The 27,928-nt window shown below is 46.4% G+C and overlaps 2 protein-coding genes across 2 annotated transcripts; one reads left to right on the top strand and one right to left on the bottom strand.

The window, feature by feature from the left end:
• Positions 1–934: 934 nt before the first annotated feature.
• On the bottom strand, positions 935–11,661 carry ATPAF2 (ATP synthase mitochondrial F1 complex assembly factor 2). The gene is made up of 8 exons (XM_061599365.1): positions 10,829–11,661; positions 8,663–8,707; positions 7,812–7,957; positions 6,788–6,885; positions 4,890–4,970; positions 4,030–4,142; positions 2,953–3,068; positions 935–2,481 (listed from the first exon to the last, which is right to left on the bottom strand). Exons 1-8 carry the CDS (start codon positions 10,959–10,961, stop codon positions 2,344–2,346), a joined length of 870 nt encoding a protein of 289 aa, XP_061455349.1. The 5' UTR covers positions 10,962–11,661; the 3' UTR covers positions 935–2,343.
• A 66-nt stretch (positions 11,662–11,727) lies between these two features.
• Positions 11,728–26,316, top strand: GID4 (GID complex subunit 4 homolog). Its single transcript, XM_061599366.1, has 6 exons — positions 11,728–12,145; positions 18,209–18,268; positions 18,418–18,525; positions 19,259–19,360; positions 20,507–20,637; positions 21,809–26,316. The coding sequence occupies exons 1-6, from the start codon at positions 11,948–11,950 to the stop codon at positions 21,870–21,872; spliced, it is 663 nt and encodes a 220-aa protein (XP_061455350.1). The 5' UTR covers positions 11,728–11,947; the 3' UTR covers positions 21,873–26,316.
• Positions 26,317–27,928: the final 1,612 nt, after the last annotated feature.

Raw genomic sequence — 27,928 nt, 5'->3', positions numbered from 1 at the left:
GCAAATATAACCAGGGTGATGGATCCAATGAAGGCTGATGAATAGGCCAGAGTTTGACAGTGTATGTATGGGCCTTGACTGGATCTACTAATTTGGAATTTAGAATCTAATTTTCACCTGCATGGAAGGCTGACGGTCTTTTGCAGGCTGCATTCTACAGGGCTGACCCCCCCATAGCCCCTGAACACATAGCAAGTGCATTAGTTACGTTAAAACAGCAAAAGGTAGGTTGCCACTATCTCTTCATTATAATATGCCTGCCCGCTACTACTTCTCTCAGGTACACCAGGAGCCTCTTCAGCTGAAGGCAGCATACGTGATGTGCTAGATGTGAAATCGGGAGGAAGACGCGAGGATGTCTGCTGCCACTAAAATATTTTTGGAAAAGCAAGACGGGGGAACCTTTTTGCAGCTGAAGGGCCGCACTCCCTCTTGGGGAACCTTCTGAGGGCTGCATGCCAGAGGTGGGCAGGGCCAAAGGAAAAAGTGGATGGGATAGGCATTCAAGAGGCATTATCCTAGAAGAGGACACGGAGAATGGCCAGCGAGAGTTATCATCTAAGGAGAGGCCCAAAGCCCAGTCAGAAAGCCCTGCAGGGCTGCATTTGGCCCCCAGGTCTGAGGTTCCCTTGCCAGGGCCTATTGAGTCTTTAGGATAGTGATGCTAAGCTGCCTTGACACTGCCCTCTCGTCTCCCCACATGTTCTGTGGGAGCTCAACAACAGCCTATAGATAAGGTTCATGGCAATTCAGACCTGTTTTGCCCGGAACTGTTTCTGTCCAGGTTAGCTCTCCAGGGTGCAACCTAAAATCTTTCTACTTTAGTTGCAAAGGGCTGAACTTGGAGTGGCTGCAAAGCAAGTGTTGGGCTAGGGAGTTCTGGCACTGAAGGTTTCAACAAGCAAGCAAGCAAAAACAAAACAAAACCCAGATCGCATGCACAAACACTGAACAGGAGCATTTAATCAAACTGCGAGGAAGGGAGGGTAGGAAAAATCCATTCTCCTCTGCTAGGAGTACAAAGGGGTGAATGGCTGTCAGTGCAGGCTTTGGCTTTCCTGGAGACACAGAGGCCTGCCATGGAACCAAGAGGGGGGCCATGTGCAATGGGTGGGAGCATAAAGGGAGAGAGACCTCCAGATCTGCCCTAGTTTCCCCCACCAAGGGCCACTGAGGGCCTCAGGAGCAGAAGGCGGCCGAGGGGGGGGGGAGAGGCCCTTACCGGGCCTCCCAGCAGGTGAGTCGCTGCTGCTTATTGAGAGGAAGAGAGGGAAAAGCAACACAGCAGGGAGGGTAGTGCCATGCAAGCGCACCTAGTGGAGCCAATCCAGTGCTCCTGCTAGTGTCTTTGCACTGTGCCATCCTCCCTGCCACCTCACCCTCCTCCTCGGGGCAAGCAGCAGCGACTCGCCTGCCGGGAGGTCAGGCCACTGCCTCTACCCCTCCATACCAGCTGCTACTGGAGTACCCTACACGTTCTCACAGGTTCACCGCCGGCGTCACAAGAGGCTGCCGACGGCCCACTTTGAAGTCCAAACAACCGTGCATTGATACACAAAGCATAAAGTATTCCAGTTCGGGGACAGAGAGGGACTGGCTGCTCTCTTCCGATTTGTTAGGCGTCCCCGCAAGCCACCACCCTGGGCAAGGGGCACGGCTGTGTAACAGAACCTCCCGCTGATCATGTCCCACTTCAAAGGGTTTTAAGAGAAGGTGGAGGGGGGGCATCAGCCCAGCCAAAACGAGTTCCCTGCAGTAGCTGCGCTTGAGGGCTTGCATCTCCTCTCCCCGCCCCCGGGAAATGTCCATTCTGCTAGAGGCCCTGAAGGACTCAAGCTGAACTGCTGCTGCTACTGGTGGTGGGTCTGAGAAACAACGAGGGGAGGGGCCACCACAGGGCAAATCATCCACAGGTGGGTGACGCCCGTCACTTCCAGGAATGAACAGATTTCCTCCTGGGAACTCGCAAACTGGGGGCGTCCAAGGGCCTGTGTCGAACGCTGGGATACTCTGCCCTGGGGTTGAAGTGGAGGCGGGATGCACAGTACAAGGAAGGGAAGTCTGGTCAGACGTTTCAAGGCCAGATTTAGGTTGGACAAAAGGAAACAAGATGCCAAGAAGCTCCCCCGCCCCCCGTCTCCCCGCTGGGAGAATCAACACAGATTGCGTGGAAGACACGCCTCCATGACGCAGTCTACAGAAGGAGCCATTGGGAGGGTGGTGCCATTTCACCACCACCGCCACCAGCCCCTCTTCTCCCTCCATCAGCCATACAGCCAAGACTTGGGCATTCTGCACGTCCACCCGCAGCTGCTGCCGCCAGCCCTTTGACACCCCAGAGCTTCAGTCCTGCAGCAGCTTCTGCTTGACAGTAGAATTCTCTGTGCAGAGATGAACAAAAAGGGTGGCAGCGGCCGTGCGGGCACGCAGCTCGTACATGTCATAGTCATGGGCCCACTCCACGTTCCCCCAGTGCTGGATCTAAAGAAAGAGAGAGAAAAAGAAGAACTGGACTCTCCTTGACGCTGGATCTAAATCCTCACATCTTCCAAGGATAAGAGGCCAACCGTGTGGGCTGTGCCCTCCCCTCAGAGAACAGCTGGCCCACTCAAGAAACTTGACTGACACCTCCATCCAAACAGGAGGAGGAACCTGATGGGACATTCCTTAACGAACACCTCTAGCGAGTGGCATCACTCTCTTTCCCAGGGCCATACGATACAGATCAGGACGGGAGTGGTTAGCAATCACTTGTGCTGTTGAGTGTACTTGGGGCTGGACTCTATAGCTCAGTGGTCCAGCAGCTGCTATGTGGGCAGATGGTCCAATCCCCAACGGCATCTCCAGGCAGGGCTTTCCACGCCTCTCTATCTGGCCCTCAGGGCTCTCTTCAGCCCCCCCCCCAACCAAGAGAGAGAGAGAGAGAGAGATCTGTGATGTGAAGAAGTTTACCTGGTATTCTTCCTCCAGACGAGATAGCAGGACAGCTTGCTCGACTGTGAGGCGTTTGTCAAGCAGGCCCATCGAGAGAATCAGAGACTTTAGCTGAGTGATCATGTACTCTATGCCTGGTAAAAGTGGGAACATCCCCAAACAGAAAGAAAGCCCCTGTCATTTTCTTGTACAACATCGCTCCTGTCCAACAAGGAAAAGGGGTCAGGAAAGGTGAAGAGGAGAAACCCTGATTGTCCCACTCTGATTATTCCTGGGATTTAGTAAGCAAACGGGACATTGGCAGCCTCCTAAGCTGCACTATTCAAGTTTCTCACTTTCTTGTACCAGGCCCCACTTCAGAAAACAAAGATGGCTCAGAGGGGTACAACAGAGGTACAAACTTTGTTAACATTCTGCACAGCCTAGAGAAACAGAGAGATATTTTTCTCCTCCTCTCACTATGCTAAGATTAAAATTAAGGGCTGTAGATTCAGGACCAGACAAGAGAAAGTTTCTTCCCATGACACATAATTAGGTAATGGTATATGCTGCCATCAGCTGTGGCAACGGCCACCGGTACTTAAATGGCTTTAAAAGGGGGATTCCTTTATTGATTTAGATTTATATCTCACTTTTCATCTAGAGTCCTAACATTTGTAAAACACAACAGAGAAGGAAGAGGAGGTCTGTCAGTGGCTAAATGGAAGCTGTCTAAATGGAACCTCCATCTTCAGATGCAGCCTACCCCTGAATCACAGTTGCTGGGGATAAACAGGGGAGGGCTGTTGCCTCTTGGTTCTGCCTGTGGCCTTCTCAGAGGCATCTGGTTGGCCACTGATGGAAGAAGGATGCTGAACTAGATGGGCCTTTGGGTCGCAGCTCTCGTCTTAAGTTCTTAAAAGTGTCTCTCCCTCACTATTTAGATAGCATAAACGTCCCCAAGTCTGCCTTTTCCACTTGATCAGCACTACCATGCAGTGGAGTAGCAACCATAGAATTCTTAAAAGGCTGCTCTAATTAAAGTAGAAACCCAGCAGATGCAGTGTACGCTGTATGACTGACAAGGACAGTCCCAGGGAACAGCCCTTCCTTTACCTTGAAGGGCCCAGCTGTTATACGATGCCAGGTGGCTGGAGAAGGTGTCCTTCGTGGTTTGCGGGATGCTGGGGCCCATGATGCTGGTGGAGGAGCCAATTGTAACATCATACCTGCAGGTGGTGCAGAACTGAGCTTAGATTCACCACATCCCTGACCAAACCCAGAACATCCTGATTTAGTGGGTATCTGCTTCTGTTTTTAGCCTCTTAAATCCTATCTCAAAAACATTCATGCAGAGCCACATGCAGGTCATGCAAAGGCAATACGACTTTGACCACATCCACCACCCATCAGCCTTTTCTAGGAGCAGGCAATCCTGTCGCCTCTCTGTGTCAGGTACAATCCATTCATAAAGAGATGCAGCAGAATTAGCTGCCCTCTGAGAAGGCTGCCTGCCTTGCCTCCTTGCAAATTATTGCTCTGGCTTTTGCCTCCTTCCAATGAGGAGGCATGACCATATCATGCAAGAAGCAAAGGGGCAGAAGAGGGAACAAACACTTAAAAAAAATTTAACCTGTTAGGATTTTAAGAGCAAAATGCACCTCCAGGAGACACACGAGCAACAGTGATTTTGCTATCAGAAGTCTGGAAAACACAAGGCCTCCAAACTACCTTTGGAGGAGACAGTTAGCAATCAAGGGGGTTGGCTTCCTTGTTCCTACCCTCTTGTCTTCCCTAGGAAAGCTAAGTGGCAGGCTCCCCTCCAACACCTCTCCTTCTGCCTTCTTGTTTCTTGCTTTGTCACAGCAGAGGAGTATATAACTTTCATGCCCTGAACTGCAACCTTTCTCTCTAGGGACAAGGGGTGAGTGCACATTTCATCAGTAGCTCTTTCCTGGGAAAGACTCATTACTTACCTTTTCTCGGCCCACTCAATTATGGGATCCCACTCATTCTGCTGCAGTTCCACCAAGGCAGGCGGCTCTTCCACCCGGTAGCTAGAATACCACAGAAGCACCATCAGTTAAGGCAGAGTTAAATTTGCACCTGTACCTAGCACACCAATGAACTTCCGGCTTGCTTTTGTAATCCCCAACAAAGAGAGTAAATCCCAGTTTTGTCATGCACGCAAATGCCCTCTAATGTTCTCAAGTTGAGAACATTGACCCAACTGTGGCATGATATGGTAGTTGCTCTTCATGAATAAAAGCAGGGGTGGTGAACTGCTGGCTTGTGTCCAGCTCTCCAAGCAGTTTCGGTTTGTTTTGGTTTCTGTTTTGCCAGCCAAGCCAAGTTGACAGTGAGTGGCAACATCACAATACGGGGCTGGGTGGAGAGGAACCTTTCTGCTCAGCCCAGCACCATCATGGAAAAGAAAATCACTCTCTCTGCTCTTCAAACTAATCATCTGAAGAACATAGAGGACAACATAGAGGTTCCTTCTCAAACTGGGCGGAAGTAATGAGTGGGGTACCACAGGGCTTGGTCCTAGGCCCAGTGCTCTTCAACATTTTTATTAACAACTTTGATGAGGAGGTACAGACCATGCTTATCAAATTTGCAGATGATGCAAAATTGGGGGACACAGCTAATACTGTGAAAGACAGAAACAAACTTCAAAGGGACCTTGATAGGCTGGAGCATTGGGCTGAAAACAACAGAATGAAATTCATCAGGGATAAATGCAAAGTTCTACACTTAGGAAAAAGAAACCAAATGCAGTTATAAGATGGGGGATACTTGGCTCAGCAATACAACATGTGAGAAGGATCTTGGAATTGTCGTTGATCATAAGCTGAATATGAGCCAACAGTGTGATGTGGCTGCAAAAAAGGCAAATGCTATATTAGGCTGTATTAACAGAAATATAGTTTCCAAATCACGTGAAGTATTAGTTCCCCTCTATTCAGCACTGGTTAGGCCTCATCTTGAGTACTGTGTCCAGTTCTGGTCTCCGCACTTCAAGAACGATGCAGACAATTTGGAACAGGTTCAGAGGAGGGCAACAAGGATGACCAGGGGACTGGAAACAAAGCCCTATGAGGAGAGACTGAAAGAACTGGGCATGTTTAGCCCGGAGAAAAGAAGACTGAGGGGAGATATGACAGCATTCTTCAAGTACATGAAAAGTTGTCACACACAGGAGGGCTGGGATCTCTTCTCGATCATCCCAGAGTGCAGGACATGGAATAACGGGCTCAAGTTGCAGGAAGCCAGATTTCGACTGGACATCAAGAAAAACTTCCTGTTAGAGCCATACGACAATGGAACCAATTACCTAGAGAGGTAGTGGGCTCTCCAACACTGGAGGCATTCAAGAGGCAGCTGGACAGCCATCTGTCGGGAATGCTTTGATTTGGATTCCTGCATTGAGCAGGGGGTTGGACTTGATGGCCTTATAGGCCCCTTCCAATTCTACTATTCTGTGATTCTAGCTCAGGCCCACAATGGGGAAGAAAATACCTGCCCCATTCCTCTGCTGATCTCTATGGAGAAGTAGAGGGCAGGAACACTCTGATGTGTGGGCACATACCAGCTTTTGGGGTGGTTACACCCACTTTTGGGGCACACTCACACAGTCTATGGGGCTAGCCACTCTTTGGTTGAAAGGGAGAATAGGAAGGAGAGGTAGAGTTCAATAAATGAGGGGCTATCTTCTCTGGGAGAGGAGCTTCAGGTTCTACTTGAATATTGCCTTTCTTTCATACCCACTACACTGATGGCACAAACACTGATTTTTCTCATCTCCTGGTGTGAGACATTCTTAAGATCCAACTTCTAGAGAAGGTGCTCCCTCCCAAAAATGAGTTGCTACCAGATTGAATCCGTCTCCAAGAACTTCACCGCTGCCCGGATGAGCTGATCTTTGCTTCGCTGTGATGGGTTGTCCAAAGCCGTGTTGCACAAGGTAGTCTGAAAGGCAGGAAGAAAGTTACAGAGATCTAGAGCTAGTCTAGCACGACGACATGACTGAGCGGTCAATCAGCACATCCCCGATTCAAATCTCCCCTCTGAAGTGGCAAAATAGCTTGCATCGTATCAAAGTGACAGTACAGTACAGAAAAAAAGTCCCTGTGAGTAAAGCAAAATGGTATGTCAGGGGGGTGGGAAGGTAAAGAGCATAAGAAGAGAAGATCTGGATCAGACCACGTAGTCCAGCAGCCTGTTCTCACAGTGGCCAACCATATGCCCATGGGATGCCCACAAGCAGAACCCAAGCACAACAGCACTCTCCTCTCCTGCAATTTCCAGCAACTAGCATTTGGAAGCATACTGCCTCTAACTATTGAGGCAGGACCTAGCCATCATGGCTAGAACCCAGTGATAGCCTTCTCCTCCACCAATTTGTCTAATCCTCTTTTAAAGCCATCCAAGTTGGTGGCCACCACTGCCCCTTGTGGGAGTGAATTCCACAGTTTAATCTCCATTTTTTAACTGACATCCATCCAGCTCCTGGCTGGGATTGACGGATGTTGTAGTCCAAAAAAGGAGGGCACCCAGGTTGGGGAAGGATGAAGCAGAGAAAACCTGCACAATATTATTATTATTATTTTCATGCATTTAGGGAGATGGATGGGCGATAATTTCTCCCTGATGTATCGCTTAGTTTTACTTGCTGGGATTTCAAACACACACACACACACCCTTTTTTGGAGTGTTCAAAAACTTATCTCCCATCTGCAATCTGAATTACACAGTACTGTAATGCACAATCCAGCATTAGCTTACACATTGACTACAGCTCCCAGCATATCCTGCTCTGCCTAACTGAAGGAGACCAGGCTGGCCACACTCCAAACTCTCTATTTGTTCAGCTGCCCCACCCACCCTTCACGCACCAGATGCATGCTGTACAATTTGATGGTGTCCCGCTGAGAGTCCCACTCAGTCGCCACGGCCAGAGCCAGGGTTTCGCTGGGCACCACAAAGAGCTTGCCTTGAGGGGTTTTCAGCTTCCGGTGGTCCAAGCTGATTTCAAAGCCACCTGGAGAAGAAGGGTTCAAAAGGCACTAAGCCTGCAGCAGGAATGAGATTGTGGTGCTTGAGCAATCGGGGCTCACTTGTGGAGCGACATTTGGGAAGTTGCTTTAGTCTCACTGGGCCTCAGCTCTAAGACAACACATCAATAGACTTCTCAGCGGCTCAGCAAGGATACGCGTGGTAAATCCCAAAAGTCTTCCTATAGATACTGTAAGAGCACATGGACATAGGAAGAGCTGTGTTGGATCAGTCCAGAGGGCCAAATGGTCCATCAGCATCCCCTTTTCTACAGTGACCAATCACAATTAACAATTAAGTGACAATTAATGCTCAGGGAAATGTCAGTGTAAACAGATAAGTTTTCAGTTAGTGGAAATATCCCATAGTCGGAGCCCACCTTACTGCCACTGAATTCAAGCCACGTGAAGGTATCTAAAGAAGTTTTCTACAGTTGCCTTATAAACATGGAGCTCTCTTACAATGGAGATTTGCCACAGCTCGAGCATTGCAATATTTCTCTTCAAGGTTGAGTAGAATCTCTGGCATCACATGGAGCCAAAGTGGAAGACGTGGCTTGGAACACTTGTTCCACCACAAACCTTACCGCTTTTCACCCTAACCTACGTTGAGCTAGAATGAAGGAGACCACATAAACCAGTTCCAAGCATTTATATGACAGCCATAAACTACAGCAGACAGAGGTGCTCACCTTCACCTTGGGAGATGCTAACATTCTGGTAAAACCTCTTCCTTTCTGCAAGAAAAAAAAAGCATCTCTGTTCAAGAAACAAATATTTAATGGTCACAGCCCAGACAAATGTAGGCATGTCTAGGTCATAAGAAAATCAGAAAAGCCCTGCTGGATCAGGCCAGTGTCCCATCTAGTCCAGCATCTTATTTTCATGGTCAACCAGATGCCTATGGGGAGCCCGTAAGCAGGACCTGAGTGCAAGAGCACTCTCCCCTCCTGTGATTTCCAGAAACGAGTATTCAGAAGCATGCTGTTTTCCACAGTGAAGATTGAACATATCCATCAGATTTAGTAGCTATTGATAGCCTTTTCTTTCATGAATTTGTCCAATCCTCTTTTAAAGCCATCCAAGCTGGTGGCCATCACTGCCTCTTGTGGGAGTGAATTCTAGTGCTATGTGAAGAAGTAGTTTCTTTTGTCTCTTCTGACTCTTTCAACATGCAGCTTCATTGGACGTCCCCATTATTATGGGAGAGGGAGAAAAACTCTTCTCTATCCATTTTCTCCATGTCAAACATAATTTTATAGGCTTCTATCATGTTGCCTCTTCCTTGTCTTTTCTCTAAACTAAAAAGACCCAAATGTTGTAACTTTTCCTCCTAGGGGAGTTGCACCATCCCCTTGATCATTCAGGTCTACTGAAATCAATGAGTTATGTCTCTTTAATCTTTAAAGTGTACGTTTTCTTTCCCCATTCCTCCAATTATTGAATCAATATGTATTTTATTTTTTTATTCAGCTACACAACACCAGCCCTCTGGAAACAGCCAGCCCAAATGTGTGTTCACATTCCATCACAGCCTCCAACGACCTAGGATAGTCTTTACACAATTAAGACTTTTTTCTCTTCTTCTGATGCTTAACAGCTAACAATCTAATTTTAATAAGAATGTACATGAGCCAATATTTTTTGCAGTGAGGCAGTCAAGCACTACAGATAAAAGGGGAGTGCACCACAGAAAGTTCCAGAACCACCAATTTTAAAAGTAACACTTCAAAACATGCTTCTGGATACCATAGCATAAATGTTTATTATATTTTACAGGCAGCACATTATACAAGTCACTGTCTTGAAGGGAGGAGTGGAGTCAAGCACTCTGGAATAGCTGCTGCCACTACCTTTTCTTTCTCCAGTGGGTTTCTGTCTATCAGTCACCCAGCCAACCTCATTTTAAAGGCTTTGCCCAGCCCACTTTCTCAGTGAATTACATCTCCCACAATGCACTGCCTGCAGATGCTTGATGCCATATCAGCTTGAATGAGAGCTCCCTCTAGCCACAAAGGAAAAAAAAGAACTTCTCAATTTCAAAGCATGAACAGTATGCTGCTGTTTCTGGTTTGTAGAAAGTGCATGATGAGTTCTGAATTAAAGTCTGCCAAAACATCATTTGTTAACAAGAAGTACAGAAAAACTGAACTGTAAAGAAGCATTGTTGTGTCACTATGACCCATCTCAAGAATCATGTCAACTATCCTGCAGTCCTCAATTTGAGAGAAGTGGGAGGAGGGAATCAAACACCCAGGTCATAAGAGTTTCTCAACACCAAGATTCTATAAGAGCCTTAAAACTAAGTCAGAACCAAACACATGCCAATCCAGTCCATATCAAGATTTATCATGGCAGAGAAGTCTATCAATGGGTACTAGTATGATGGATGTATCCAATGCATGCGCTTTACAAAATCCCATTCCATGTTCAATTCCCTGCAACTCCAGGTAAGAGTAGGAAAGACCTGTCTGAAACACTGAATAGTAGATGTTCATCAGTATAGATGGTACTAAACTATGTGAACTAATGGTCCTACTCAGTACAAGCTTGCATCTTCTGTTCCTATGTTTCCTATATTCCAGTCTTAAGTATAAAAAAATACAGTAGGGCCCCGCTTTACAGCACTTCACTAATGCAGCAGTCTCAATTAGACTAAAGCCCCACTCATATGGCGTTTGTTCTGCTTTTACGGCAGTTTTCGGGCGCTGCACGCCATTCTATTCAATGAGTTCCGCTTTACAGCGGCTTTCACTTTACAGCGGGGGTCCAGAACATATCCCGCCGTATGAGTGGGGCCCTACTATACAATCTCCGCCTATGGCAAACCTGGGCTCTGACTGCAATCTTATGCTTACCTGCTTGTGGTGTATACAACCGCCTTGACATCACTCGGAAAAACACTGCACCTTGTGCAAGGGCAGTTGGACAAAGGCGCTGAACCACAAAAGAGCAGTTGGATGACAGGCGCTGTAACCCCCCACACCACATTCTGGTATTGGGGTGGGGTGAGGGCAACAACGACGAGGAAGACCACCAATAAATTTCCAGCAATTTTGCCACTCTTCAGAATCGCTCCCGTATTTTATTACATATTATGAATATTGCCACCATCGTGAGAAGTCAACCCAGTTTTGCAAATATTGGCAAAAGGTACACTTTAAAAGAAAAGAAAAAAAAGCAAGACTTGCTCAACATTGGGATGGGCTTCGGCGGGAGTGGGGTCTCAGATTTTATTTGTGCTTTACAAAATGCAAAAAAGAAAAAGAACACACGGTCTCGTCAGCAAGTGGCTGAGGGAAATTTCTGTGAAGGGTCCCAAAGCCAGCCCCCGGAGACAGAACCCTGAGATCCTACCCTAGCCCCCCAAGAAATTCTAATTGGCCTATCCCAACAAGGAGCACCAATGAAAACAAATCCCCAAAACCAACACTCCCTCTCTTTCTCCTCTACAATCACCCTCTGAGGACAACCCGGCCTCGCCTTTCTCCCTTTTGCTTTTTCCTTTCCTGTTAACCCACTCTCCTCATGGGCGCTGCCATCTTGTCACGCTAGGGGCGGAGAGTAGCAACGTGGCGCAGCCAATCAGCATCACAAACGCGTTTTCTCCCCTGCGCCGTGCCGTCACCTTGCGACGCGGCACAGAGAGAGAGAGAGAGAGAGAGAGAAACGAGGAGTGGGTGTGGAAAAGAAAACCCCGGCGACGTCTCGCTCTTCATTTACCTTACCTTCTCCCTCCCATCTGCACGTGACTCGGGGCACCCAATAAGGAGCGAGCGTCGCTGTGCGGCGGGCCAATCATGAGCCGCGGGAGGAAAAGGAGGCGGAGTCGCCGCCGCCGCTGCTGCTGCTGCTGAGAGGAAAAGGCTCTGAGGGGGAACAGAACAGAGGCCGAGTCGCCTTGAGGCAGGCCGGCTGGGCAAAGCGGACGGTCACAGGCTAGGCTAGCTGCGCTGGCGCCGGGAGACCCGCCCGAGATGCCGGTGCGGAGCGCGTGCCGCTGCCCGCCGGCGGCCCCCGAAGGAGCCGCCTCCTCAGCCGCCCGCCTGGAGCCGCCGCCTCCCATCAACACGGCGCAGCCCGGCGTCAGCACCAGCCGCCTCTACAGCGGCGCCAAGTTCCGCGGGCAGCAGCGCTCCAAGGGCAACGCCTACGAAGTGGAAGTGGTCGTCCAGGTCAGCCCCGCGGCCAGAGCGCTGTCCGCCGCCAAGCGCGGCTCCGCCGTCGTGTTTTCCCTTCTCCACCACCATCATCACCACCACACATGGCCATGCTAGGACTCTCCCAATGGTTGGATCCCCAATTAAGTCGAGTGTTGGGGGCAGGCAAGAAGGAGGACTTGCTCACGCAGCAGCAGCGGCAGCAACGCAGAGTTCAGCTGCGGAACTCACTGCCACAGGAGGAGGAAGAGGCTGCCGTTGCCAGCCTGGGCGGTGTTTTAAAAAAGGGGTTGGACAAATTAATGGAGGAGGTTAAAGCTGTCAGCGACCAGCAGTATTGTTGGAGTCGTTGTCCTTCTGAATCCCAGTTGCTGGAAAGAACTGGAGGAGGAGGGAGAGGCCTATTGCGCTCAGGCCCTGGTTTCACGCTTCCCATTGGGGCGACGCCATATATTTAAAGCACGTTTTCTCCCCATTTGCCCCAAAGTGCCCTGGGAACTGTAGTTTGTCGAGGATGGTGGGGATTGTAGCTGTGTGATGAGTAAAGTATAGTTTCTAGGGTTTGGGGGTGGGGAAGTGCTTTCAATGTATGTTATGTACACAGCCCTGGTTGGCCACAGAGAACAGGATCATAGGAAGGTGCCTTATACTAAGACCATTGGTTCATCTAGCTCAATATTGTCTACACAGACTGGCAGCAGCTTTCCAGAGTTTCAGGCAGGAGTTTTCTGGAGATGTTGGGGATTGAACATGGGGCTTTCTGCATGCAAGGCAGATGCTCTACTCCTGAGCTATGGCTGGACTATGATGGGCCATTGGTCTGATCCAACAGGGCTCTTTTCTCCCTTTTTTTGCCATTTTTAATCTCGTCTTTTGTATCTTGACTTTTGTCTGAGCTCTCTTCCTGAGCAGTTCCCGATGCTTGGAATAGCTTCTTTATAGAGGCATGAGCAGGTAGAGAGATGTTTTTCTCCCTCTCTCATAATGGTAGGACTGAGTGGGGCCTTCGAATGAAGCTGAATGTTGGAGGATTCAGGACAGATATAAAGAAGGGCTTCACACAGCCCCTAGTTAAACTGCAATTTGCTCACACAAGATATGGTGATGACCATCAGCTTGGATGGCTTTAAGAGGGGATTGGTGAAGTTCATGGAGGGTAAAAGTGTTGGTCATGATGGCAGTGTACTATCTCCAGTATCAGAGGTGGTTTGCCTTGGATATCAGCTGCTGAGGAACACAATTGGAGAGAGTGTGCTGTTGTGCTCATGTCATGCTTGTGGGTTTCCCAGAGGCATCTGGTTGGCCACTGTGGCAAACAGGATGCTAGATAGAATAGAACGTTGGTTTCATCCAGCAGGGCTGCTCTTATGTCACTACTCTTAGCTGTGGTGCACATACTACCTTGCTGCTGCCTCAGAGAGTGTGACACCTCCCTTGTACCTGGGCCGCTCTGAATTGTCCTAACCCTGGCTGGGGTGGTGATTTATTTATTAAAGTACTTTATCTGGCTGCTGCAATATAAATACATGCATTACAATATTTATACTATCTATATGCCATCTTTCAGAACAAAGCGTGCACACACCTTCAGCTGCTTACAAAATATAATTACCTACATATGAATAATAAGACAATTTAGCTTCATATACTAGTAGGAACATAGTGCTTCTAAATAAATTATAGTGCAATTCATCTACAATGCTTCCACTCCAGGCTCCCAAATATTTTCCACTCAGGGTGGCTGACAACATACAAAGTTATAATTTCATAAAAAACATTTAAAAATTGCCCCCCCAAAAGGAGATGGTATCAACAGCTCATTTTTTTTAAGTTCTGTGTGCCTCATAACATAAAAGCCTGCTGGAGTAGACAGGCCTTCAGTAGCTGACACAAAACATTGAGGAAGGGGGTGGCAGGCATATTTAACAGGGCAAGGGTTTCCATAATTTGGATGCAGTCATTGAGAAGAAGCTCTTAATGCTTGCCCCAAGGATACAGGTGTAGGATTGGGCTTTTAAAGAGACAGGTTACAATCCTGTGCCTCCCTACTGGAACTTCTACAGTATTATGCTGCTGTTGTGATGAGTAGGGGACCAGTCTTCTCTGCCCATCACTCTGCAGTTAATGAGAGGGCGATTTTAGTTGGTGAATGGGCTTGGAAAGGTACTTTGTCTCCTGTTGAGGAAGTAATGGAGTAATAGGGCTGGAGATGACACTAGGGTACCTGTTACACATTTAACTCAGGATACCTTGAACTGCCTGATCCCTTCTTGTCCTGTCTGATCACTGATTCTTCAAGGGAGTCACTGTTAGTGGTTCCCCATGGCTCAGACATGGTTTGTATCCACCAGAAGCCATTATTCATTACTGTGGACCCAAATCTGTGGGACTCTCTCCCAACTGAGATCAGACAAGCCCCCTCCCTGTTGAATTTCTGACACAATGAAGGCCTTTTTATTTCAACAGGCTTTTAGTGATTTTTTTTCTGGTTAATTTGAGATGTGTTCATCTTTTTTGTAATCTTGTGTACCATTTAGATTACAAAATATAAATTGTTGAAATAAAATAAGTTCCCCCTTTCTCCTGTGGCAAGATGTGTGAATGCCCCCACCCATTATCTGTTCAGGCCATACTCCCTGATTTGTGGCCCAGCTGCTCACCTGAGGGAGAGGTTTGTTCCAAACCAGCTTTCCCCCTGCAATCGGTTTAAAAGCTGCTCTGTAGCCTTTTTTATTTTAAATGCCACTAGTCTGGTTCTATCCTGGTTCAAGTGGAGTTTTTCTCTTTAGGCCTGGCTTGTCCCAAAATGTTCCCCAGTGCTTAACAAATCCAAACTCCTCCTCTCAACACCGTCTCATTCATGCATTGAGACTACAAAGCTAGCCTTGCACATGGAACTGGTAGCATTTCAGAGAAAGCAACCTTGACTGTTTGGCTTTCAACATCCTATCTAGCAACCTAGATTTCACTTCCATGACCTCATGACTATATTTCCTCATGTCATTTCCATGTCATTGGTGCCAATGTGCACCACAGCAATTGACTCCTCCAATTTGCTTCCATCTTGAATATGATCATATTCCCTTCCATTGTTCTAGATCTGGCGCTTCCCACAAATGTGCCCTTTTCCCTCTGCTCTGGGTCTTATGCTCCCATCCTGGATATTCCATTCCAGAGCTACCTCAGTTTGCTTCCCTTTGCCCTGGTCTACTCCCATCCTAGCTCTTAAAAACAAAGGAACTTTGCTGGAAAAAAGAGGCAGCAGCTTTACATGGTTCCCAGAACATGCATCCCCACCACTTTATAGAGTTCATGTCTTTATACCAGCCGCCAAGCTGAAAACAGGGGCAGGCTATCACTTTCAAGCCCCGCTTGTGAGTTTTCTAGACATCTTGGGCTGGCCGCTGTTAGGAATGGGATGCTAGGCTAGGTGAACTCTCAGTCTGATTCAGCAAAGCCAGTTCCTCTGTACTTAGATTATGTATGTGTGTACCCCTTCCTCCATAGGGCTCAAAGTGGCTTGTGTGTCCCCTGGGCATCCTCTTATCCAGGCAGTGCTTGGATCCAGACATGTATTGTTTCAGCTAGAGAGCTGTAATGTGACTTCAGACTGTTCTTGGGGGCATAAGCATAGACAAACAATGTCATAGTCTTAAGGTCAGTCACTGCTAATAGCATCCGCTGGTCATTGTTTTTCATTGCATCCTGTGCTATATTTGTCAACAGGTCCATGTAGCTGAGTGGATTTTTTCCACTTCTGCTGCCCCTCTGGCTTATTTATCTTTATAAAAATATTTGTAAAACACTCTCATATAAAATATCAAGGCAGTGTACAACAATATATACAGCTACAATAATACTTAAAATACCTTCAAAGCAATACAAAATAAAAATAACTGACTCATCTTGAAAAAAATTAGGCCTGTCAGCATTAAAAGGTCTTGAAGAAGTGCCTGAAAGTTAGCAGCAAGAAGGCTTTGAGATGACCCTCTCAGTGCCCTCAGCTGCCCTGCCAGAAAGGTTTATCACATCTTCAAAGCCATCTCTGCACCTAGAGTTGGAGCCGTTTGCCAAGGAGATTTTTGAGGAGGGTGGAGGTTGCCTGATGACAGGCTCTATATAACTTCTTATGGGGGGGGGGAGTACTTTTGAACTAGAATAAGGTTGAGTTTTTTCTTTCCAAACACTCGTATATAAGTATGGGCAAGTAAATTAGTCACAGTCTGTATAGACTAGTAAGTTTTATGGATTTGTTTGCAAGACCCTTGATAAATAGAAAATGAAGAACACAAGAAATGCCATGCAGGATCAGACCAAAGGCCCATCTAGTCCAGTATTCCGTTCTCACAGTGACCAGGCAGATGCCTCTGGGAAACCTGCAAGCAGGACAGGAGCACAACTGCATTCTCCATGCTTGTGAATCCCAGCAAGTGGTGTTCAGAAGCATACTACCTCTGACAGTAGAGAAAGAACATAGCCATTCTGACTAGTAGCCATTGATAGCCTTATCTTCCATGAATTTGTCTAATCCCCTTTCAAAGCTGTTCAGATTGTTAGCCATCTCCTCACCTTGTGGTAGCAGATTCCAGAATTTAACTAGGAGCTGGGTGAAGAAGTTCTTTCTTTTTGTCTGTCTCGACTCTCCCTGCACTTGGCTTCATTGGATGACCCCAAGTTCTGGTAGGCTATGGTCTAAAGCAGCCTTTCCCAACTTAGTGGGCCACCAGATGTTGTTGGACCACAACTCCCATCAGCCTCAGCCAGCATTGCCAATGGTCAGGAAAGATGGGAATTGTGGTCCAACAACATCTGGTGGCCCACTAGTTGGGAAAGGGTGGTCTAAAGGCATGTGAAGCCACCACCTTGCTGAAGCTAAGCAGGTCTGGGTCTGGTCAGTGCTTGGATGGGGAACTGCCTGGGAACCACATGTATACCACCTTGAGTTCCTTGATGAAAGAAAGGCAAGGTATAAATGTAATAAATACATAATAGTAGTATATGAGAGAGAGAAAATTTTCTCCGCACCATGCATAATTTTATACACCTCTATCATGTCTCCCCTAATCTTTTTTCCATAAATGAAAAAGCCCCAAATAGTGTAGTATTTCCTCACGAGGCATCTATTCCAGTTCCTTAATCATTTTGAGAGGTAGAGAGTCTTAAATACACAAGGTTGAGAAAACTGGAGGGAGGGGGCAAATTAAAATGTACTTTCTGAGGCAAGGAGAGCTTTGAAGTTGCAAGGCTGGATGGAAAGGACAGAATGCGTGTGAGGGTGTTGCCTTTGCTGTTTCTCTTCCTGAGCCGTCTCAGTGAGTGGCAGCGTGTAGTCAGAGTGGCAGTCTTCAAGTCAGCTTGAAGTTTCCCAACTCTGCTGCCACCGCTTTGGAAACCCAAAGCGCTGTCCTCTGTTCCATATTCCTTTTTAGATAAATGAAGGCCATCCATAAGGCCTCTTGGAGAGGATATGGCGAACACGGTAAACAGAGGGGAAAGCAGTTTTAGTGATGTAGCATCTGGAAGCAGGGCTGGAAACTTCTTGATTTCCTACAAAGTTGATGCTCATACCCAGAACACTTGAATATTCCTAGCCTTGTTGGGGCGGTGTCTAAACTAATGTAAAAACTCTCCCTGGTACTGGATGGTTTCTTTGAGGGGGGGGTCCCTACGGTGCAGTGATTCTGTAGGAGCAGCCAGCGACTTGTAGCCGATGACCCAATTCTGAACTGGATAAACTCATGACGTTAGATATATCCATAGATGTTAGATGGGAGAGCTGTATGGGGACTGGATGCCTATAGAACCAAATAGTGGGGAGCAACAGTGAAAGAGGGAAGTTGCCTTCATGTCCTGCTTTGGGGCTTCTTGGAGGCATCTGGCTGGTCACTGGGGGAATTGGGAGGCAAGGATTAAATGGGCTTTTAATGCTCTTTCTCATTTCTGATTGCTCCTCGCATTGCGCCACGTGCTGTTCCTAGTGACCGATTTAGTAGCTGACTCTTGTTTGTAACTGCACCTGGTTGTTCTTTGCACTGGGCACAAAGTCATGGGGATTTTTTTTTTCATCCTGTCTTCCAGCACGTGGACATGGAGAACTCCTACCTCTGTGGATACTTGAAGATTAAAGGCCTTACAGAGGTATGTGCTGGATACCAAGTATTTTAGGCCAAGGCTGCTGTTCGTTTTTGAAGTTTACAAAGCCGTCTCCTAACGTGCTTGTGAAGGAAGGAAAACTTGCCTGGGCGGGTTGCGTATGTTCATCGTGTTCCCCCTTTGTTTATTTGTAGGAATATCCAACCCTTACAACTTTTTTTGAAGGAGAAATAATCAGTAAAAAGCACCCATTTTTAACACGGAAGTGGGACGCGGACGAAGATGTGGATCGTAAACATTGGGTGAGCTCCTGGTCTGGCCAGAGATGTTAGCCTAGGTCTGAACAAAAGCAGCGAACCTGTGGCTGGACTGTACCACTTCAGACTGCAGGTGCTCACATCATCACATGGAAAAAGAGGTGTTGGGGAGGGTTGCAGTCTGGCCTTCTTCCTGACTTGTTACCTTTCTAGGTGATGTGTTTTAGGGGTGGAGGAGTAGTCTGAAGTGGTATATCTCAAGCACAGGTTTGCCAGCTCCGTGAGAACTATTAGTGGACAGTGTTGGGCCTCAGTTTGGCTCAACTAGAACGTCAACTGAGCTCCTTTTCTGGATGTCCTTGAATAGTTTCCATGGCTTTCTGTCTGTAGGACAGGAATTGGCAGCATAGTCTGGACACCTTCTGACCAGATGTGTCTGCACCAGTTAAACACAAGGAAACTGATGAGGAGCGATCCTTTTAACAAGTGATGCATAAACTCTGCCTCATGTTGCTCTCCTTTTAGAGTGTGTGTGTTTTTAGTTTGGATTCTCCCTTGAGGAAGGCTGTGATGTCCCTGGGTGCCAGCTCTTTGGTGTGATTGAAGCTGAATTGGTAGCTGCGCCTAGTAGGCTGTGTTTTGTGGGAAAGTGATTACTTTAGGGGGGCATCCAGAATCTGGTTGGTGATTACTTGAGCAGGTCTCTGAACTTGTCTGGAGTTGAGCAGCATGCATCTTTCTCCGGAGTGTAAGCACTGCATGTCACCTTTGATTCTAGGGGAAGTTCCCAGCCTTTTACCAATATGCAAAAACATTTAACTCGGATGACTTTGATTATGAGGATCTGAAGAGTGATGACTTTGTCTTTATGAGGTGGAAGGTAAGTTTTTTGTGTATATTCATGCAGGGGTGATTGCCAGAGGGCCTGTGACAAATGTGTTGGATTGAATTTGCATCTTTGCTGTGAGTGAAGAGGGATTTTGGCTAAATGTCCCTAAGCTGTAGTTTCCTATCTTTAAAATAAGAGCCAGACTATCACTTGGGGCACATATGCCCCTAATTTCCTCCAGGAGCTGTAAGGTTTATCTTATTTGGGCTGCCTGCCTAATTGGACAGCACAAGGTTTCCTTCTCCCTCCACATCCAGCAGGGAGGGCAAACATCCCTGAAAGACCTCGCTGTGATGCAGTGGCAGTGTGTATTAGATAGTTGAGCTTCCTGCCGCATGATCCTGCAAGGAGGAAAGAAGCCCCCCCACACCTTCCTTGTGGTCCTTTTTTTCTCGTGGCCCCCAGTCCAGAGCATAATAGCCCTTGGGGAATGTCACCTGGACAAGCCCTCTTATACTGTCTTTGGACCAGCCAGGATAGAGGCTTGTGTGGTTCCCAGTGAGACAGTCCTGTAGGGTTTGACTCTGAAGCTTTTCCAGAAATCTTTCTGTATTTTTTTCAAATTCTCCTAAATGGAGTCAGATTTTATCTAGCATGTGTGTTTGACTTTATATTTAGGAAACAAAAATACATTGTGTTAATATTACTTGCTGTACAAATAGCTTGAGTTCTTGTTTATAGTCAAAAGTAGATAAACTGAAAGATTTGATGAAAAATAATAAGGCATACTTAATGTGATGAAATGCCGTATTCAGAGCTTTAATTAGAAATTACTTTTATTGGAGTATTTATAAATATCTTCATTCACGGCAGCTCAGTTGTGTTCACTTCCCTACCACTGTTTAGATTTTATGGGAGGAAGACTAGAACACTGAAAATTGTTAACATATTAACTTCAGCACACCCAATGAAAGCTGTCCTATGTGTATATGCACACGTTTCCTAAGGATGCCTGCCTAATAAAAGTTAATTACAACTTTGGAACTACTCGATTTGATTGGTGCTGTGTCCTTACTTTTTTTTTTAACGGAACAATGCATTTTTAGAAATGCTCTGTTTTCAACAGTGTCTTCCTCACAGTTACTGCAGTAACCAGCTGTCTTCTCCCTTTTAAAAATTCTGTTAACTCTTGTGCAGGAACAGTTCCTGGTCCCTGATCACACCATCAAAGACATCAGCGGTGCTTCCTTTGCTGGTTTTTATTACATATGCTTCCAGAAATCTGCAGCATCTATAGAGGGCTATTACTATCACAGGAGTTCAGAATGGTAAGAGGCCACCTATGCAGAGTGTTGGCTGGAAGACTTTCTTTTATTCTGCAGGATGAGAGAAAACACCAGATTCTACCAACATCTGGAAATGAATAATTGGGAGAGCAGCCACCCAATTCTTCCTTCTCAGTCTGGCCCCTTGGGCTTACTTGTCCTGTGATTTGGGCTAAATGGGGAGGCCTGGCAGGCCTAAATAGGCCTGCAAGCTGAAGGTTCTTCATTGCTACTTTACTGCTTGGATAGCTGAACTGGGACTGCTTAAGAGACTGTGCCAAGGCAACCTGCACTCTGGTCACATTCAGGTGTTTGTATACTGTATTGGCTTAAAAAGCTGAGGGACAAATGGACTTCTGCCTGTACGTGTGGCTCCTTTGCTCTTTCCTTTGTGGTGCAAGCAATGAAACCAGGAACCTATGGTTACTGTCTTCAGAATAAGCCAGGATGTTAAAATTAGACTCTTTTCATATCTTGACTTATTAAGCTAAGAGGTGATTGTCCAAATTAGGCTTCTGAGTTATTATCCTCCAATAGTATCCTCCAGTAGTACAAGGAATCATGAATATGCAGTAAGCAAGTTGTTTTTGAAAGTAAGCTTCTTGGCTTGGATGAGAATCGGGGCAAGAGGGGAGGGCCTTTGCAGTTTTAAGTTTAAAGAACCTTGTGAAAGGGATGGAATGTGTAGTGGTTTTATTTGAATTTGGTTGAGCTTTGAATGGATAGCTGTCTCTTTGCTTTGTCTTGAGCAATTGCTTTTAAATGATGATCCAGAGAGCCCTTGGTTATATTTACAGAAAGGAGGATCAAAATTATGTGAATAAAATTAATTATGCTTACAGTTGTCTGTATGAAGATCAGTAATGGTGAGCAAGCTTACCTGCCCACCGTTGATCATCCGCCTTTCACTGTGCAGCTACAGAAGCGTTCAGCATGTTCTAGGTTTTGTCATATTCAAACGGGGCGGCACCTTGAGTCAACATGCCTGGATTGTACCCTGGACCAAGCCCTCTGAATCCTAGCAACTCACTGGGCTTCTGTGTTAGGGGTCCTTGATTTGTCTGCAGTGTGGCAAAGGGTTCCCAGAAGGTACAAAACTTGAAAACCACTGCTCGAGTTAAGCTGAATAATGGGTAGACAGTTCCATTAAAATTGTTTTTGCTTGCCCCCCCAGGTATCAGTCCCTGAATTTGACTCACGTCCCAGAGTACAGCGCACCGATTTATGAATTCCGGTGACAGCGATACCAAGAATGGCACCAAGAGATGGCCAGTGGGGCCACGGGGGAGAGAGAGAGAGAGAGAGAGAGAGAGAGCATGCTCTGTTAAGACAACTGTGATGTCCCTGTCAGGACAGGAGACTCCAGGCTCTCCTCCTGCCGGGCAACCGGACTGGTGTGAGAGCATGAATGTGAAGCTGTGGGACTGCCGGAGCCTGAGCCTCCCTCCAGCTGCGTGGCAAACTTGATACTTTAACCTGGTTTTAAAGCTACCGTTCAATGCACTTTTTTATTGCACAGTCTCTTTACCACTGAACATCCTCCTGCCCCTTTTGGAGGAGGAAATGGCTGCACCTAGCTGGATTCCCCTCAAGTAGAGGAAAACATAAGCTGCTGTCTGCTTATGTCTCTCCACACTTTGCTGTAGTTATGGGTTATATTTAAGAGCAAGTCATCCAGAGATGCTCTTCCCTTTCAAGCCTCAGCATTGCATGAGGCTTTTGTGTGCATTGCACACAACTGCAGCATCCACTAAGGAAACAGTAGGCCAAAAGGAGGAGGGCCCAGCAAATCATCCGTTCCTGTTGGCTAGCGAAGCTGCGTCTCTCAAGAATGTTAGCCAACCACAGAGGTGTAAGCCATTGTCTTGATGGCACCAAAGGGGAATAGCTTAACAGTCCGTAGTAGCGGCAAACATAATTATGCTTATGCAGAGTCTCGGATCTTAAAGGAAAAACTTTAAGGACTTCGTTTAAAAAACAGAGAGAGACAGAGAGCTATTTTTATGGCCATTACCCCACCTCTACCCCAAGGACTTGAGGGTATACGCAAATTGTTCCTTGTTACATTTTATGGCTGCTTTTTCCCTGGTGAAAGCAGTGAAAGTCAGTGTTGGCTGATGGTGGTGATCTCTGTGCAACAGTCTAGCAGTGTTGACACCCACTCATCCCAGCGTAATCGCTTAGTGGTGGTGTGAAAATTCCACTCCAGGCACATGCTTCTATTCCTCATGCTACAGAAAACATTTGGTGTTTGCTATGATTTTTATCAGGGAAAAAAACCCTCCATAAAAATAAACTGCTCTCCAAGGACTTTAAAATGTTCAGAAACATATGGCTTGTGTGCCAAATTTTGTGTGGGACTCGTGTGTATGTGGGGGTCTAATGCACGTGTGTGTGATAGTCTAAAAGTTGCTGTCCTATTTAACATGACACTCTTCCACAGAGGGCTTTTTCAGAACCTGATCGATTGTACCTTTGGCTGGCACTTGGTTATGTAAGCCAAGAATGCTGTACAACTTGTGAGCCAGGGGCCTTGAAAATCCATGCCTCTTGCAGAAAAATGTCCAGCCCTTTGCATTTTTTTCTGTATACCTTTTTCTGTATACCTGTAGGATTTACAGGACAGCTTAAAGCAGGTCTCTGGCAAGGGAGGCTGCCCAGAAGGTATTGGTATTTCCCCTGGGAGTCTGGCTAAAGGTAAGGCTTTATTATGGCTGCCCCATTTAGGATCCACTCTTGTATTGTGACATTATTGTCATTCATAGTGGTTTTGACTTTGAAAATAGTCATGGCAGTTGGGCTGAGGGAGAATTTCTCCCCTTTCTACATCCAGGGCTCTGTGTGCACTGCAATAACAAGGGAGCACAGGAGAAAGTGCAGAGAGGTAGTTGTATTAAGGTTCTGGTGTGTGTGTGAAGGTGAGACTCCAGGGCCCTATGTGTAGTTCTTCATTTTCCCCCCAACCAACGAAGCCAGAATAAATTCTGCAAATAGAAAGAGAAAATTGTGTGCACGCTTGCTTAGTTGACCTCCGCTTTGCAGACTGCAGAACCTTGCCCTTCTCGGTGCAGGACTTGGATTGCCAGGATGCAGAGTTCTAATATTTTTCTGAGCAGCATACACATAGACCTGCTGGTAGCAGACCATTTTAAAGAATATTCTTTGCATGCAATGTCAGGGAGCGAAAGCAAAGCTGCCTAAGTTACTGGGGTTGAATTATTATTTTTCTTAGTTCAGGCTTCCTGTTTGTGTTTCTCTAACCATGTACTGTACATTGAAGTGGCTGAATTGCTAACTGAAGCCTTAACAGGAGTGTGCAGGAGCATCCAGATTAAACACACAGGTCATCCTTTCTTAGAGACAAATCTGAGAAGATGGCTTGAATGCAGAGGCAAAGAGGTCAATTTCTCCCTTCCTTTTCTCCCTTCCCTTCCCTGCAACTTGAAACAGTCTTAAGAAGTCACTTGCTATTTGCAGGGTATGTGGTTGAGGGGATATGAAGAGCTTGAGGAAACATGGCAAATGGGCTTTGGCTGGTGTTGGTCGTGTAAACTGAGGCTTGGAAATGTATTTCACTGGATCTGAATGGGTTTTTTTCACCTTCAGAGGAGACAATCTGCAATGCTTTACTTGGCAACAGTGGTTAATATGAGGCCTGATGGCCCCCCTCCAAAAAATCTCAAGAGGACCATCAACCCACTGGGTTTAGATTTGCTGTGCTCAAGTGAGCTCCATGGTGTCCAGAAAGGTCTGGTCTGGTACAGATGATAAGAGTGGAATCTTGGATGCTGATAGGGAAGTGAATGGGGAACATATGGCTGGGTTTGTGACCCTCTTTGCTGCTTTTTTCCCTTGTCCCCCTCCTCTCCTCCAGCTTTGATCCACAAGATGACTGTCTGTGCACAATAATGGAGGTTCTTCGAGTACTTTGGGATTAATATCCCAGGCTATTTCCCTTTATAAACAGTTGCTCTGTCTCCTGGGCTTCTCCCTCATTCTTCTTATGAGAAAGACGGCATCCCACTCAGAAACAGAATGAACTATGCCTGTGCTTGTGTTAAGGGGCGCAACTTGCTTGGAAAAAGTAATCCTTTCCTCAACCTTAAAAGTGCTTATTGTAGGAAGAAAGCAGAGGTAACTTCAGGCCAACTAAAGTAACGTTGCATTTTAACAAAAGGGGAAGGAAGCACAAGTGAGCTGTGCTTTCTCTTACGGCATTTCCAATGTAACATATGGGGGGTGAGGGTGAAGGAGAGAGTCTCCAGAGGGCAAAGCACCTTGGTTATCTCGCCCTTGCAAGGTTCAGTGTGCAGGAAATGTGGCTTGAGGCCAACAGAAGCGTTTTTCTTCTGTCCACTTTATTGCGATTCACAGAGCCAACCTAAGTCACTGGGTTGGCACATTCACTAGTAGTATACGCAAGGATTCAGCACATGGAATTACCAGTTCCACATTCCCAGGAAGACTTTGTGCATGTTTTTTTTTTGACAGCAGCCCTCTGTGCTGTGCACACAGCAAAGTGGCCTTAAGTTGAGGGGATCTGTCAAAACGCAGTTTAGGCTAATGGCATTGGTACGGGGGAGTCCAAAACACAGAAAGAGGGGGCAGGGAGCACAGGTCCTCATTAGCTTCTGTGCAATTATAATTTGCAAATGTATTATCTTTTAAATGCCAAAAATGTTACTTCTAAGATGGTCACAAAGATATCTGCTGTAATTCATTCTTCCAAATAGCAATTGAAAACAATCAGTGGGCTGTGCTGTGGTTCATGTTGTGTCAAGAGAGCTTTGTGTTAAGCAACCTTGGCATTCTATAGGAAAAGGTAGTCAAATGACTACAGTAGGGCCCCGCTTTACAGCGATTCGCTAATGCAGGGGCTTTCAATTAGGGGAAGTCCCCGCATTAAAGCACTTGTTCCGCTTTTACGGCGTTTTTTTTCTGTCGCGCACCATTTTGACGTCATTTTTGTGTGACGCGCCCCATTATCAATGGGTTCCACTTTACGGTGGCAGTCCAGAACGGAACGTGCCGTATAAGCGGGGCCTGCCTGTATCCTGTTTTGGAGGCCAGAAAACTTGTAATCAGGCAGAATCCGCCCCCCCTTTGCAAGTTAAATAATGTTTGATATTTGGAAAGGGCTGTGCTCATTCTGAGGTCTACTCCCAATTTTGTAAAGGCTTCTGTACAAGACCACTTACAGGTGCTTGCATTTAAAGCAGTGCTCTGGGGAGCCTGTGGGACTCCAGAGACTACAACTCCCATCATACTTTACCATTAGCCACGTTGGCTTGGGTTGATGAGAGCTGGAATCCAAAAAAATCCAGAGGGCCACAGGTTCCCCACCGTAAAAGATAAAACGGGAAAGAACCAAGCTTTTTTTAAAAAGTTGCTTTGCTTTTTTTTAGAACTATTTTCTTCAAGCCTTTCATTCTCTTCATTCGGGTGCTAAAAGAAATTAAAGTATGAAATATGGTTGTATTGTGCTTGTAGAGAAGACTTAACAGGATGGGGCTTGTCACAGGCAGAGCGGCTTCTAAAGGTGGAATCTTCCAAGTCTTACTGAAAACGTTTTATAAAGCTATCTTGTAAATCAGAGTATTAAAGAGTATTTATAGATGAACTGCAGAAAACTGAGTTTTTCCAGAGTTATCAGTGTCCAAATTAAAAACATGAATTTAACAAGGATGTGTTATGTGTCGTTTCTCTGAGTTATCTCTTCCTTTATTTTTTATTTTTTGCAGTGGAACAACTTAAAGGCAGACCTGTGGGGCTTCTGAGGACTGGCTTTGTGTTTTAAACCAATTCAGAAACTCCCTAAGAAAAGCTAGAATCTGTATCTGCAATTTTTTGTGTAATTCCACTGCTGTAGTCAGTGGCCATCATCAGAAATATGTTGGACACTGAAGACTGTCCTGTGATCATAGGCTCCTTAATTGCACCGTTTCTCCCTCACCCCGGCCTTGTTGCATGAATCATCTGAATTCATTACTGACTCACAGATGAACATGGAGTTAATTCCTTTGAGAAAAGCATGTCATGTAGCCTTGTGTGAGGCAAGTAGAACAGTTTTGCCTGTGTTGTGATGGTCATTTTCCTCCATGCAAAGCAGCTGCATGTTTCCCCATGTATGTTCTTGAGCCTGTCTTTACAGCAGTTCAAAAATTAAATGCTTGGTTGGGGAGGGGGGTTAAAGCTGAGATTTGCCTTCCTGCTAAATCTTGTGCTGGGTGTGACTGAAGGAACAATGTGTGTGTCTTACCTGATGGAGAGGTTCATTGGCACTGCCCACATGGCTCTTTCATCTGTGTTGACATGGCTGTGTAAGGAACAAGGCACAGGGAAAGTGCCTCAACCACTAATTACATATGCTGGTCTAGGGAGTAAAGTTGTATACCTCTTTGTATAATTGTTGGAGATGCCTCTTGATACGATGACATTGTCCTGATAGCTGGGTCCATTTACACAACAGTTGAGCTCTACTAGCTGCTAGATTTGGTTAATCTGTGTCTTGCTGCCACCAGCCATTACCTGGGCTTATATGAGCCAAAAGCTGCAATCTACCATTCTTAAACTGATGGAGGTTTTGTTAATCCTGAAGGTTCACTAATGCTCACAGCTGCTGTGGCCTGCAAAGAATTACAAATCAGCCTATTCCCTTACTTCTGCCAAAAAGGAATTGTAGCTTTCAAACAGTCCCAGAGCAACTTGTCAGGAGTTCCCTGATCAAAAAGTAAAGCATCCATCCAGTTCCGTTTATCCATTGCCATTGCTACTGTTCTTCTCTGACGTCATTCAACTGCTTGAGGCAATAGTGGGCCCATTTTAGAGCTCATTGTGTGGTGTAAAGCATTTGTGGGGAAACTGGCCCTCCAGATGTTGCTAAACTATAACTCCCATCAGCCCTACCAATCGCAGGTGGGAATAACGGGAGCAGTCTTTCAGCCGTACTTGTCACTCTCACCTGACTGGATTAGCGTAGAATGTGCCATAGAATTTTTTGCAGTCTGCAGGAGTTCATAAGAACATAAGAAGAGCCTGCTGGATCAGGCCAGTGGCCCATCTAGTCCAGCATCCTGTTCTAACAGTGGCCAACCAGGTGCCTGGGGGAAGCCTGCAAGCAGGACCCGAGTGCAAGAACACTCCATGGTGGAGTGGTTCCATGGTGGCCAAATCAAATTTTGGCTAATTGCGCAAAGTTACGAATAACCACTAGAAATTTAACACAGCAAGGAAGCACTCTGCTGCTTTCAATTAAAATAAATTTAATTATCTTTATGAGCCAGGACAGGCGAGG

This window comes from Rhineura floridana, chromosome 17, assembly GCF_030035675.1.
Source record: "Rhineura floridana isolate rRhiFlo1 chromosome 17, rRhiFlo1.hap2, whole genome shotgun sequence".
NCBI lineage: Eukaryota > Metazoa > Chordata > Lepidosauria > Squamata > Rhineuridae > Rhineura > Rhineura floridana.
The sequence above is the reverse complement of the archived record's forward strand: the minus strand, read 5'-3'. Positions and strand labels throughout refer to the sequence as shown.

Bases quoted from the DNA above. Each gene is read 5' to 3' on its own strand.
- ATPAF2 (XM_061599365.1), bottom strand. From the start codon at position 10,961: ATGTGGTGTGGGGGGTTACAGCGCCTGTCATCCAACTGCTCTTTTGTG. The intron at 3,069-4,029 runs GTAAAGGAAGGG...CACTTTTACCAG, and splicing joins TAACAGCTGGGCCCTTCAAG to GCATAGAGTACATGATCACT. The intron at 2,482-2,952 runs GTAAACTTCTTC...CTCTTTCTTTAG, and splicing joins GTCTGGAGGAAGAATACCAG to ATCCAGCACTGGGGGAACGT.
- GID4 (XM_061599366.1), top strand. From the start codon at position 11,948: ATGCCGGTGCGGAGCGCGTGCCGCTGCCCGCCGGCGGCCCCCGAAGGA. The intron at 18,526-19,258 runs GTGAGCTCCTGG...CTTTGATTCTAG, and splicing joins ATGTGGATCGTAAACATTGG to GGGAAGTTCCCAGCCTTTTA. The intron at 20,638-21,808 runs GTAAGAGGCCAC...TTGCCCCCCCAG, and splicing joins TATCACAGGAGTTCAGAATG to GTATCAGTCCCTGAATTTGA.